General features: G+C 30.2%; 1 protein-coding gene across 2 annotated transcripts; it reads left to right on the forward strand.

Moving 5' to 3' along the window:
• Positions 1 to 239: 239 nt before the first annotated feature.
• Positions 240 to 11620, forward strand: LOC134834272 (rapamycin-insensitive companion of mTOR). 2 transcript variants are annotated; one of them, XM_063848864.1, is made up of 10 exons: positions 240 to 393; positions 524 to 719; positions 781 to 1302; positions 2140 to 3528; positions 3583 to 3683; positions 3742 to 3839; positions 5055 to 6583; positions 6655 to 6731; positions 7931 to 9437; positions 11484 to 11620. In XM_063848864.1, exons 1-10 carry the CDS (start codon positions 339 to 341, stop codon positions 11581 to 11583), a joined length of 5574 nt encoding a protein of 1857 aa, XP_063704934.1. In that variant the 5' UTR covers positions 240 to 338; the 3' UTR covers positions 11584 to 11620. The 2 variants fall into 2 exon arrangements, with proteins under 2 accessions (XP_063704934.1, XP_063704935.1); XM_063848865.1 differs by having other exon boundaries at positions 7931 to 9105.
• The last annotated feature ends 2664 nt before the right edge of the window (positions 11621 to 14284 follow it).

The raw sequence follows: 14284 nt of genomic DNA on the forward strand, positions 1-14284 counted from the left end.
AAAATAAATAAATTTTTATTGAATTTCATATTAAAAAAAATTAAAATTTTGAAAAGTTTCAAATTTTTAAAAAAAATATTTTAATTTGAGCCCCTTTAAGCCACATCCCTGAAATACAGTGAATCCCCTTAAATTCAAAAACGTGTGAGACGAATGAAAGTGATAACAAAATGGGCGATTCTAATTCAATAATTTACATTATCGCGCTAATTCGTCTCAAAATACTCCTGTCAGTCACTCGACCAAAATAAATATTTGTAAAAAATTGAAGAAAATAGCAAATTAAGCGATGAAAACCAGCGTAAAATACCTGTAAACACACCCAAGATAATGCGACAATGATGATGGCTGGTTGGAACGTGAGGAACCGCAGCATTAACTACCGAGATCGAAGTAATTTGTCGAAGCATTTTTAGCGTGCTCTTTTCCTCTCCTGTGTATATTTGTGTGTGTCACATTATCCAGGGGGAAAACGCGATGGAAATTGCCTTTTTTCACTAATTTTCTTTGCGTTTTTTTGCAGAACTATCGCCCGAGGAGTACTTCCGACTGGATGAGAACAAGTCGCCCGTCGAGAATGCCTACACAATTTACAAAGGATTAAGTAATAAGAAAACAAGCGATAGTCTTCGTGTGTGCTTTTTGAATGAAATTGTCAAGTTATTCGAGGAACACAAGCCGGATTCTCTCAAATTTACAGTCGAGGAGTGGCTTTATCTGTAAAATTTCTCAAATTTCAAAAATTTTAACGAAAATTGACCAAAAATTCATTTTTTTTAGATTTAGTACGTGTCTCGTGCATCATCAGTGTCAAATTCGAGCAGCGACTTTGCGAGCAATTCGTCATTTGCTGTCGCACCCAAATGATTTGCAAAAGTTCAACGAGTTGCAACTCGCCTATTTGTGTTGTCGCAGTCTCGATATCGTCTTGTTCAACGAAGAGGAACGTTTGCAGGCCCTCAAGCTCATCCGCAAAATGTTGGCAGTGTCTCCGGAGCACGTTAGTCCCGTAATTGTTTATTGTCTCGTTTCGTTGGCGGAATCGGGCACGAAGGAGCGTATTTTGCGTGCTTGTCTGGCAACGTTGTGCGAAATTGGTGTCCTGAATCCGAATTTGCTGATAATGTGTGGCGGCGTGAGTGCGATACGACGAAATGTACTCGAAACGCACAGTCCTCGGATTGCGGAGTCGTTGTGTGGGGTTTTGTTGCACTTGTTGGAATATCCGTGCACGAGGAATCTGGCGGGCGTTCGATTGGAATGTCTCGCGGCACCATATTGTGATATTACCTACAAGAAACAGTAAGTTTTGAGATATTTTTTTGGATTTGGAGAACATGCGAAATGGAAAAAATAAAATTTTTTCATAAAAAATTTCAAAAATTTTAAATTTTTACAATTTTTCTTCTGAAAAATTAAAATTTTTATCTAGACATCTCAAAATTTCATTTAAAAAAAAAATTATTATTTTTAGACATTATGAGGATTTCCAAAACACACAACTTAAAATCATAAAGAAATTATTTTTTTAATAAAAAATTTTAAAAATAATTTTTTGATTGAATGTTTGATGAAAAAATTATAAATTTTTCCAAAATTTTTTAAGAAAATTTTAAAATTTAACTCCCAAAATATTTTTCAAGTCCAAATTTTATAAAAAAAATTTTTTTAGACATTTTTAGACAAAAATATCAATTAAAATCGAAATTTTTTTAAGAAAAAAATTATTTTGTCTCTAAAATTTTAAAATTTTATAAAAAATATTTTTAGTTTTTCAAAAATTTTTTTAAAAAAATTGAATTTTTGATGAAAAAATTTTAATTTTATCAAAATTTCTTCAAAGTCAAAATTTTATACGAAAAAAAAAATTAATTAAAAAAAAATAAAAAAAAAAAAATCAAAAAAATTAATTAAAAAAAAATTTTTTAATTAAAAAAATATTTTTTTAAAATGAAAAAAAATATTTTTAAACATTTTTTGGGCTTTGTACCATGAAAAAAAAATTTCCCAAAAAAATAAAAAAAAAATTTTTTTGATGAATATTTCTTTAAAAAAAATAAAAATTTAACTCTTAACATGTTTTCCAAGTTCAAATTTCGTGTTAAAAAAAATTTTCTAACAATTTTTTATCATTTTTAGGAATGCCGGAGATCTTCGTTTCACAAGTAGCCGCATCGCGTTACTCTCCGTGTTGAAAAGCTTCGCCGGCATCATTGAATTTTGCAATCCGAATAACACGTCAGGCCTAAAGGCGATCATCGAGGTGTTATATTTGAACCAAGACGAAGTCAAGAAAGCAATATTAGACTTATTTTACGAATTAATTGGGCTTCCAACGCCACAATGGAACGACGAATCGATCGATTATTCCGTCGCGCTCGGAGTTGTCGATCCTGCCGACTTTCAAGACGCATGGCGCATCACAGATGGTTTCGTCGCAGTCGAAGGACGCTCAATTCTGCCCACATTGGCTCATAGTGTGCCCAATATCACGGAAATTCATCTTTCCATGCTACTCTACAGCTTCGTGGAAAACAGTTTGTTGAATGCGCTCGTTCAGGTGATTGTGACGAGTGAAAATGCGTTGTCAGTACGGGCTACAATCCTGCTTGGGAGACTTTTGGAGCTGATGCACAAGTTGCTGCCAGCGGATGTGTGTAACACGAATCATTGTCTTCCGACGTTGATCATGAAAGCGGCGGAAGGAAATGATCGGGCAAAGGCAGCGATTGCCGCACTTACGAGTTACCATCAAATGCTGCGAAATCGGCCGGCGAGTTGCAGTTTGTTCCTCGACACGATCATCCAGAGTGGGCAACTCATCAATTCGCGGATCTTTCATCGGGAGATCAGTACCAAAGAGGCATATTTGTTACCAAAAAAACGCGCGACTCTCGAAAGGCGTCGCTACGACTCGGTAGGCTCGTCTTCGAATCACGAAGATGGCAGCGACAATGGAAGAGATGGCGCCGGCATCGGAAGTTCGAGTAGTATCAAGGGAACTTTTACCCAAAAACGCGCGAAATTTTTGCATTTCTTCGATAACACGAAGGAATACGAAAAATTGATTCATGACTCGCAAGTGTTGTCAACGAATAATCCCGCGACATGGGATTGGGATATTGTCATCACACTGTTGCGATCTGACATGCTCGGCAAGATGGATGACCTGCAAACGCGATTTATTCGTACCTTAGTCTCTTACTACAAACCAAGTCTGAATTTATTTTCGCACGAAGAACTCACGGAAAAACGTCAAGTGCCGTCGTTCGTTACTGCCGGCTTGGATTTGCTCGATTGGCTGCTGAAGTCGTCGGAGCTGGAATGTATACGATTACTCACGGATTTATTTACCGACATCAAAACTCATCTTTTAGCAATTAGTACGTCGCGCAGTGCTCACAACTGTCTTTTCAGTCCGCAGCACATGGCATCGACGATGTGTCAGCAATATTTTCTCTTCATTGGTCGACTGTGCAAAAATGACCAAGGATTGAATGTTCTCACGAACACGGATGTGTTTAAACAGTAAGTTTTTAATTTTTTTTTTCGAATTTTTTAACAAAAAAAAATTTTTTTTAGATTAAGTAATTTGGTTTCCAGTACAAAAACGCATATTTGTTATGTAAAGTTGATTGTGTCGGGTTTGGATTATTCGTATCGAGTTCCTCGACAGATATTAGGTAAGATTTTTTTGATTTCATAATCCGAAAAATACTAAAAAGTTGATTTTTTTCGCAGAAAAAGCATTAAAATCGCCTCAACGTGCAGCTCGTCATTACGCCACGCAATTTCTTTTGGTTTTGTTACGAGCTAAAGTTCCCAAATTCGATGAATATGTAAGTTTTTTACTATTTTACGACTTTAATTTTTCATTTTAAAATTTAAAAAACGTGTGAAGCTGTAAAGAATATCAAAAAATTTCAAAAATTAAAAATTTTTAAGAGAATTTTTTTTACAAATTTTGAAATTTTTTAAAAATATTTTTAAATAATTTGAATGTGATATAAAAATTCATCAAAAATTTATTGATATGAAAATACGTGAAAAAAATACGTAAAAAAATACGTAAAAAAATCGTAAAAAAATACGTAAAAAATTCGAAAATTTTCTTAAAGTATATTGGTTGATTTTTGAGCTTGAAAAATATTCAAAAAAAATTTTAAAAATTATTTTATGATTTTTTTTGAAAATTTTTTAAAATATTTTTAAAAAAGTTCAATTTTTAATTTTTTTAAAAATTAAATTAAATTTTAAATTATTTAAAAAATTAAATTAAATTTTAAATTATTTAAAAAATTAAATTAAATTTTAAATTATTTAAAAAATTAAATTAAATTTTAAAAATTTCTTAAAAAATGTTTTGAAATCCTACTGTTAAAAAAAAATTCAATTTTATAGAAATTTTAAATTCTACAAATTTTCAAATTTTTCAATTTTTTTTTTAATTTATGTAGGCGTAATATAAAAATTCATCAAAAATTTATTGATTTTCAATTTGTAAAAAAATACAAAAAAAAAAAATTAAAATTTTTTTAAAAGTATGAGCTCATGAGCTCATTATTATTTTTTGTTAAATTTTTCAAAATATTATAAAAAAGGTTCAGTTTTTTAACTTAAATGAAATTAAATTTTTAATTAATTAAATTTTGTATGTTTTACTCTTCAAACTTTTTTTCAGTAAAAAAATTATTAAAAATCCATAACCAAATATTTTAAAAAATTTTTCAAGAATAAATCTAAAAATTTAATTTTTTAAAATAATAAAAAAAAAATTAAATGAAATATTAATTTAAATTTAAAAAATTTGACTTTAAAAAATTTAATAAAAAATGATTTAAAATCCTACCATTAAATTTTAATTTTTTCTTAAATTATTCAATTTATTTATTTTAGAAAATTTTTTGGAAGCTTTTGAAAATTTTTTGAATTTTTTTTCTCACTCGTTTTTTTTTAGTTTTCAAATGAAGACAAAATTTTAAAATTTCATTTGAAGCAAAACAAAAATTTTTTTTTTTAAATCCAAAAATTAATTATTTTTTTTTTAATTTCAGGGCATCCCATTGATCATCAACCAATTACGTGACAAAGAACGTCTCATCTCGCTAACAGCTCTCGATATCCTGCTGGAAGCGTGTCACGATAAAACCTATTTGGAGGAAATTGTCAATTTATGGCCCTCCGAAGAGCTTGCCGGTCTCGAGGATGACGGCAGAATAGTAATGACGAAATTTTATTCCATCCCTCGCGGAATAAATCACACAAAAGCTCACGTCAAGGAAGAAATTCAACTTTGGATGGATTCGTTCAACAAAAAATACGTTCTCATGCTCGAAGCGGATACGCATGCCTCCTTAACGCTCCATACGCGAAACGAGGACAAAACTTACAGCAAACGGACTTGTAGCAATCGCCCAACAATTGTTCCGCCAAATATTTTGCCTCATTTGTACGGGCAACTTGTGCAAACTTCTCAAGGGATGGCGAATTTACAACGTTACGGATTGCTGGTGCAACACATTGAGACTTTGGAGAATGCCAGATGCGGTAATGACACGGAATGTTTGAATTTGAAGGCGTCGTTGTGGGTTTTGGGACATTTATCGACATCAGCGGAGGGCGTGGAGTTCTTAAATGATCCCGTGACACGCGTTTATGAGAAAATAATTTATTTGGCGAAAACGTGTCCCGTTTATTCGATTCGCGCAACCTCGATAAACGTCTTGGGACTCATTGGAAGTACAAAACCCGGTGCTGATGTCTTGTACAAACTCGATTGGCTTTGTGTGAGACACGATCGAAACACATTGTGGCCCGTTAACGAACCCGAAGACTGGGTTTCGCAGAAACTTTCGCCTGTAAGACATGCTTTTGAGAGTTTTCCGCCGTACAATTACACGGGAATCGATGAGAGGGACTTGAATGTGTCGGGAATTGGTCAAGCTTCGTTTTATTTTGACGATCCGAATGACAGTATCACGGATATTCAACGAGAGGAAATTGACACAGTCGATATGAGTGGCGTCGCGCCGCTTCAAGTGACATCAACAACGCCTTCCGTACCCGCCAAAGCACGAACTTTGCCAGATAAAATATTGACAGCACGTGCAATGCGTTCAAAACACAACCGATCGTTGTCTGAATCGAAAACCGCAGACAGTTTGAGTATTATTAACAATCCGGATATTCGACATCGGCAGAGATTTAATTCAGGCACGGATTCTAACACGTCGGGCGTAAGTAGTTGTGACTCGGTTGGCGGGAGAAATGCACCGGAATTCACAACGCAACATCATACCCTCAGTCCGATCCCGAGTTCGTCGAATCTGATGGAGTTCAAGAGACCCAGACCAAGGAGAATTTCCGTTACGGGTGTGCCCATTAACGATATGGGACCTTCGCCACAGGATATTCATGGCGTTGCTGCATTTCGATCGATACGACGAAATAGACCTGTGTGGTCAGAATCCGCAGCGGAAGATCACAACAGCAGTACGGTTAGTGAGAGTCAGGTTCAAAGTACGGCAAATAGACCGTTTTACAGCAAATCCAAGAGTTTAGATCGACATTCGTCGTTTAGTGGGTGAGTTTGATTAATTTTATTTTATTTTTCTGTGAAAAAATTGAAATTAATGAAAAAAATTTTTTTTTTAGGTATGAAGATTTCAAACAAAATTTACTTTCTCATCGTCTTCTTAAAACAAGCAATCTCAAAGGACCTTGTTATATTGGTAAGTTTTCCATTAATGTCGAAAATTGAAAATTTTTTGGGTTTAATTGACATTTTCGATATCGATCAGTATAAAATTTAGAGTATTTTTATTAAGCCAATCCAAGTTTCTATAAAATTTGAGTAAAAAATTCAAATTAGGTTTATTTCAATTTTTTTCAAAAGAATTTTTTTTTAAATTGAACAATTATTATCATAAATTTTTTTGAAAATTTTAAGAAAGAGAAAAAAAATTTTTTTTTTAATAAAACAAACCTCTGAAAATATGAATTAAGTTAAATCAAGAAAAATTTTTTCTATTTTTTTTATATTTTTTTCAATATTTTTTTTTAAATATTTATTTTTTATTTTTTTTATCAAGCTACGAATTAATTTATTTGAGAATTCAAAATATTCAAAAAAATTAAGATTTTAAAATTTTGCAATTTTTTTTATTTTATTTTTTTTTTTTTTTTTGAAAAAAATTTAAAAAATTTTAAATGCACTAATTTTTAATATTTTTTTTTAATTTTTTTGCTTGGTTTGGATTAATTGAAAAAATTAATAAAATATGAAAACCTCACAGTTTAAATCAATTATCAATAAATTTCTTCATTATTTTGCATATTTTTATATTAAGATTAATTTTAAAAATTGGGAAAATGATAATTTTTGTTAGAAAATTTATTTTTTTTTTCACATTAAAAAAAAATACGAATCTATACTTTGAGCTTGATCATCAGAAAATTTTTTCATTTTTTTTTTTTTTTTTTTTTTTTTTTTTTTTTTTTTGAAAAAAATGTTTTATTTAAAATTCATTAAAAATGAACATTTTTAATTAATTTTTTTTTTAATTTTTAATTTAATTTTTTTATTTTATTTTTTTTTAATTAATTTTTTTTTAAATTTAATTTTTTTAATTTATTTTTTTTTAATTTTATTTTTTTTAATTTTATTTTTTTTTTTAATTTTTCTTATTTTGAAATTCATTAAAACTTCACTAAAAATCATGAAAAAATTTAATGTCATGAAATTGAATTTTTCGAAAATATTTTAAGAATTTTTAAAATAATATTTTTTATGCTGTTTAATATTCGATTAAATATCCTTCTTAAAAATTTTCAAAAAATTTATAAGAAAATCCAAAAAATTTTCGATATTTTTTTTTTAATTTTTTGAAATTCCTCACATTTTAACAAAATTTTCTTTGTTTCTTTTCAGGCATTTGTCTTCCAAAGTACATCAACGATCTGTTTCCTCCAATTGTTCACAACGCCGGCACTTATGTGTCGCAACTCAACGGCGCAGATTCCGCCGTGCAACTTGTCGCCGACTTATCGCTCCAAATGACGCAACTGACGACATCAGACGATGTTAACGTCGTCGCCGAACCCCAAATCACGAATCTTCCCAACATGATGGATAGCATGTCAGACGTTGGCATGGTATCAAGCATGTCGGATGTCTCAACAACGAGTAAACGTTGCCGCATGGTAAGCAAACACGATCGCAACGAGTGTCTTTATTGCGCCCGTCAACGCGGAAGTCGCCTCAATTCGTCGTCGTGCATCAGCAGCGACTTGAATATTTCGGCATCAACGTCGCGAAAACGCGGATCTTACGCGCCACAAAGCATCCTGACGGCTTCGATGGATGTCTCATATAATTCGCCAGAAAGTGTTTTTAGTGAGGAGAGTGTCGGCACGGGTCGCATTAGCAACCAGATATTGCGTCACGTGCAAAATATGGTTGTGTGGAGTAAGCAATCGAAGAATGCGTTGCTCGAGTTGAAGAATAAGCAACCGGCTGCCTTTCAGGATATCTGTTTGTATTCGGAAGTGTGCAAAATATTGGGAAATAATACTTACAGACCGTGGGCACGAAGGTTTATTCAAGAGATTTTCTACGATCTCGACTTTGATTGCTTCTTCAGCGACACAACGGAGATCCTCAAGACGCAACGCGAGCTGTTTAGCGACGAAACGTTGGAAATTATCGAAACGAGTGATACTTCTGGTGAATTAAATGTGATAACGATGTCGAAGATGTCGTCTCTAGCCGGTGCGGCGGAAAAGTCTAATAGTAATTGTAGTAGTAGTAGTAGCAGTTCAGCAATTGTAAAAACTCATTTGATGCATTTCAAGCCGCCCGCACTGGCAAGTGTGTACGAAGCGAGTGCCGAAAACCTCCTTACCGACTCGCTAAACTCAAAACGCTCCTCGTTAAATCCTCTTTCAGTTCCTAACAAGCCAGACGGCGACGACGACGACGATGATGACGTAACGACGCCCGAAACCCTCAAATTCAGAACCGAACAAAGCATCGATGGCTCCTCAGCCACGACTTTAACCGAAACTGCCAATAGAAATATTTTTACTACTAATGATATGTGTAGCGTAAGCAACTTCAATAATAATAGTAATAAATCTAATAACTACATGAGACCGCGATTTAACACGTTCGCGTTCGACTTGAGTTGCACGAAAAACAAATTTCCCATCAGGGATCGCAGTAAACTACTTGCGACGAAAGATCTCAATCGCAGCGGCGACGATAACGCGGGCATTTTCAAACCTGCCGAACGTGCGCAAAGTCTTCATACGACATTTAGCACAACCGCCGCCGTCGCAGCACCTTTTGGCAGTTTGTTTTGCGAGAAACGATTGCTGCAGGGATCTCAATCGGAGATCGGTCTTTCCCTCATTTGTCAGAAAAAACAACCAAATTTGTAGGTTTGCTTGCCTCTAATTCACTAAATAAAATTAAATTACTTAAAAAAAAACTAATCGTTCTACAAAAAAATATGAACAAAATGGTATTACTGCGACACAATCATCTATTTTATTTATTTAAAAAATTCTTTAAAAAAAATATTTATTGTAACAGAATTTAATCTCATCATCTCCATCAAAAACGACAATAGAAATATTACTTAGAAAAATTGAATTACCCAGAAAAAAAATGATGGAAATAAATAAAAAAAAAATTGAAAGCAAGACAGAAAAAAAAATATTTAAGAAACATTAAATCAATGCAATAGTTTTAGTTAGTTAAATAAAATAAAATAATAAAAAGCAAAACGAGTAAATGGAGATTTTAAAAGATTTCAAATGAAATTTCGTCTCATCAAATGCTCTAAGTTAAATAAATGCAACCCCCATAGAATAATACGGAGCTTAAGTTCAAAAAATTATTTTTGACAAATTTTTTTTTTTAAGAAATTTTTAAAATATTTTTTGATATTTAAAAATAATTAAAATTTAATAAAAAAAAAATTATTTTTTTTTTCATTTGAAAATTTTTTGATTAAAATATTAAATTAATATTGAAAAAAATTAAAAATTATTTTTTTTTAAATTTCGTATTGACTTAACATATTTTTTATGTAACGAACTTAAGGATCTTAAGTCAAACATTTTTCATAAATTCAGATTTTTTTTAAATTTAAATTTGTCACAAAATGATAAAATTTTAGAAGTTTATTATTTTGTGACAAAATTTCTCAAAAAAAAAAAAACTGATAACTCATGAAAAATGTTTGACTTAAGATTTTTAAGTTCGTCAAGTAAAAAAAAAGTATGTTAAGTCCTTAAGAAATAAAAAAAATAATTTTTAATTTTTTTTAAATTTTCAAATATTATACATTAAATATAAATTTGGTAAAAAATATTTAAAAATTAATTTTTTCTTCACTTTTTAATACTATTTTATATCAAAAATTATTTAAAAATTACTTTTTTTCATTTCTTATTAACTTACCGTATTTTTTACTTAACGAACGTAAGAATGTCAAACATTTTATATGAATTCAGATTTCAAATTTACAAAATAATAAAATTTCAAAAGTTTTTTTTTATTATTTTGTGACAAATTAAATAAAAATAATATTAATTCATGAAAAATGTTTGACTTAAGATTCTTACGTTCGTTAAGTTAATAAAATACGTTAAGTCCTTTAGAAATAAAAAAAAAATTTTAAATATATATTTTTTTTAAATTATATAATGTTTTGATTTTAATATAAAAAAAAACATTTAAAAAATTTCTTAAAATATTATTTAAAAAAAATTGTCAAAATAATTTTTTGAACTTTCCCGCCAAAACCGTCGAATAAGCAACAACAATTAATTTAATAATATTTAAAGTCCTCCCACGCCTATAATTTATTTAAATAAATCCTGTTTTTAAATACAAAAAAATGCCATTTTAAAGCTCATCATAACAAAAGTTCCTTCATTTATATAATTTTACTCCTCTTTTTATTATAAATGATAATTAAATAATTATTTTAAATACAAAAAAAAAACAGACAGTTTCATATTTATTTCCTCGAGTGCTTTAATTATGTAATAAATTTTAATATAAATGTCTTATGGGTTCCTAACATAAATAAATTTAATAATTTTTTAAAATAATAAATACAAGAGTTTCTCTGAAGAAATTGGCAAATCCGAGCAGTGAGCCGTCCCAAATAAAAAGTGAAAAAAAAGATCATATTAAAAAAAATATTGTGCCTTTCGTATTTAAGACCAATAAATTAATTAACGATCACTAAAAAACAGCGGAAAGTAGCTCAAAAAAATATAATATCAGGGAATTGCATTAAATGACATCCGAACACTGCAATTGTGTGCCAATTAAAAATTTAAATAATTAACTTTAAAAAAAAACATCAATTACTCAAGAAGAAACACAGACTCTTGCCTCTAAGAAAAAATTATAAATAATTTAAAAATAATAATTGTAACAATTTAATATTTTTTTTTTGTATCAGGAACGAAAGCAAAAACAGTATTTTTCAGAAAATTTGGTCCTTTGGAAATGATCTGAACTCAGTAGTTTTGGAAATCTATCGAAAATGCCAAAAAATTTAAAAGAATTTTGTCAGTTTCAAGTGAATTTTATGTGAAGAAAGTGAATAATAAAAAAAATTTGACTGTAAATAAATAATTAATAATTTGAGTTTTATTTTAATCGAATTTAGCTGAATTTTTAATGAGTATATATTTTTAGGTTGAATTAGCAGAAAGCGATTTTCAAATTTTTAACGGTCATTTTTTGAATTGACATTTACCAAAATTTTGAATTAAATTAAAATTTTTGAGCAATTTAAAAAAAAATTCAAAAGTTGGATAAAATTTAACTTTCTTAACAATTTTTTAACTGTTAAAATTTTTGTTTTTCTAAAAAATATTTGGTAAAAAATTTCATAAATTTTTGTAACGCCTTTTTTTGAATTGACATTTACGAAATTTTTTTGTTGTTTTGTCATTTTTTATTGAAATTTGACTTCTTTAAGAAATTTTTCAAAATTTTTGCCGAAATTTGAATTAAATTTAACCTTTTTAAGAAATTTTCAACTAAATAATGACAAAATTTTTATTTTTTAAACAATTTTTAACGTTCATTTTTTGAATTGAAATTTTCGAAATTTTTGTCAAATTTTGAATTTAATTTATTTTTTAAACAATTTTTAACCTTTTTACTTTAAAAAATCTAAAAATTATCAAAAATTTTCCTTTTCAGAAAAAAAAATTAATAAAGTGAAACACTTTTCCTAATTGCTTCAACCTAATATCCTCCATCTTGCTCAGTTACACCCAAACAAGCGTCTTATTGATAACCAAACTTCAATAATTTCACATTTTATTGAAAAATCTGCATAAACAATCAAAAATTCAATCATTTCTGTACCAAAACTGACTTCCTACAATGTCAGCTAAACAAAAAACTCCAAAATTTGATGTCGAAAAGGAATTAAATGCATTAAAACGCGAGTTTTACAAATTTGCATTGCAAAAAAAGAAGCAATTTGGTCACAATTCCCTGCATTTGGAGTGTTTTCCTCCAAAATACAACGAAGAATGGATCGTTTTCATGGAAGAAATTGAAAAGAAGACTGATCGTCTCTTATCCAAAGTTTCTGAAGACGACAAATTTCATTTGAATCTCTTGCTCATCAAACAATTTTGCGTGATCCGTCGTTTATTGGGCCTAAAAGCGACGAAACCGGAGAAATTTATCCAAGAAGCCGAGCCAATTATCGTTAAATGTGAAAAAGTCTTGAAACCGTACAAGAACAAGGCTGAGGGAGTTTGGCTTTACGTGATGAACGAAGTGCTTTATTTGCAACTAATCGACATGCGAAATGCGAATTCTTACGCTTGGTTATCGATTCGGTGTCAAGAGGACTTCAAAAAGGGCATGATGGTTGTCGAAGATGCCGAGAAACGTTACACGGACTTTGTTCACTTCAATATGGAAAAGCCATGGGGCCTTGATGAGATCTTTTGCTGCTACGATGACAAAGGAAATCAACTGAAATGCGGTTTAGCGGATGATTTTCGGAAGTTTCGTGAGCTAACAATCAAACATTTGCTCATGGAATTCGCGGTAAAGACAGAAAACGAACCAAAAATCCGCAAATATGGTCTCGATGGGTTGCGAACTCTCATGCATGGGCACCAAAATCACCAAACGTTGCACATGTTTGTCCGTTTCGCCATCAATATCGTGCAACCCTTTACGAATATCCATCATTTCAAGCAAGCGCAACACATTATCGGCGTCGTGATGTATCTCGTGGTTCAATTTCGTCGCTCCTTGCCGCCCGCAGAACGAACTACCGTGAATCCAATTCAGTATGATGCCTCCTACCTGTATGCCGAGTTCGGAAATCGCTTGGTTCGCAAGTCACAAGAGCTGATTTTTGAAGAATTTTTTCGTCGAAGCGGAGTTAATATGATGGAAGGGCATCGTAACTTTCATCATGACGATTGTGAACGTTTGATGCCAAAGTCGAAGGAACTCGCGCAATACGAAAACCAATTTCCGACAAAGCTCACGATGGATGGCGAAGTGTTCAAGAAGATGCAGAAGAAGATTTCGCAATGGTTGGAACGCATGGAGGAGTTGAAGAGAGAAAATACGGCGCCTCAGGGACTTTGTTTGGATCCTTATCCGACAGTTATTGAGCGTATGGAGACTTTGCAAAAAGCTGCGGAGACTGTGGTTCCTACTCTTACATGAAAATTCGAAGTTTTTGAGATTATTACAAGAAAAATTTAATTTTGAAGTGCCTATATAGTATTTTTTTCTGTCCTCGTACTAAATAATAAAATAAAGATAAATTTGTTTTTTTGTGAATTAAAAATTATTTAAAAAATTTTCGAAGTGGATAAAATATTAACAGAAAAATTAACTATTTATAATTTTTTTTTATTTTTTATGCATTATTTTAGTTTTTATTTTAATTTTTTTTTTAATTAGATTTTGCAAAATTTAATAATTTTTATTATTTATTTTTTTTTTAATTTAATTATTTTTTAAAATTGAAAAATATTATTTAGCTGGTTATTTCATTCTTAATTTATTTTTTTTAATTTTTTTTAAATTTTTTTACATTTTTTTTAAATTAAATTTTACTTAAATTAAATTTTATTAAATTTTCATTTTTCAATTTTTTTTAAATAAATTTTCATTTTTTTTCAGTTTTTTATATTTTTTTTTTAATTAAATTTTGTACAATATTTATTATTTTTATTTTTTACCGCATTTCGAAGAAAAAATGCGGTA

The sequence above is a fragment of the Culicoides brevitarsis genome, chromosome 3, assembly GCF_036172545.1.
Source record: "Culicoides brevitarsis isolate CSIRO-B50_1 chromosome 3, AGI_CSIRO_Cbre_v1, whole genome shotgun sequence".
NCBI classification, from domain to species: Eukaryota; Metazoa; Arthropoda; class Insecta; order Diptera; family Ceratopogonidae; genus Culicoides; species Culicoides brevitarsis.

Coding starts and splice junctions, on each gene's coding strand:
- LOC134834272 (XM_063848864.1), top strand. CDS start 339: ATGATGATGGCTGGTTGGAACGTGAGGAACCGCAGCATTAACTACCGA. Junction 3,684..3,741: donor AGTTCCTCGACAGATATTAG/GTAAGATTTTTT, acceptor TTTTTTTCGCAG/AAAAAGCATTAAAATCGCCT. Junction 6,732..7,930: donor CAAAGGACCTTGTTATATTG/GTAAGTTTTCCA, acceptor GTTTCTTTTCAG/GCATTTGTCTTCCAAAGTAC.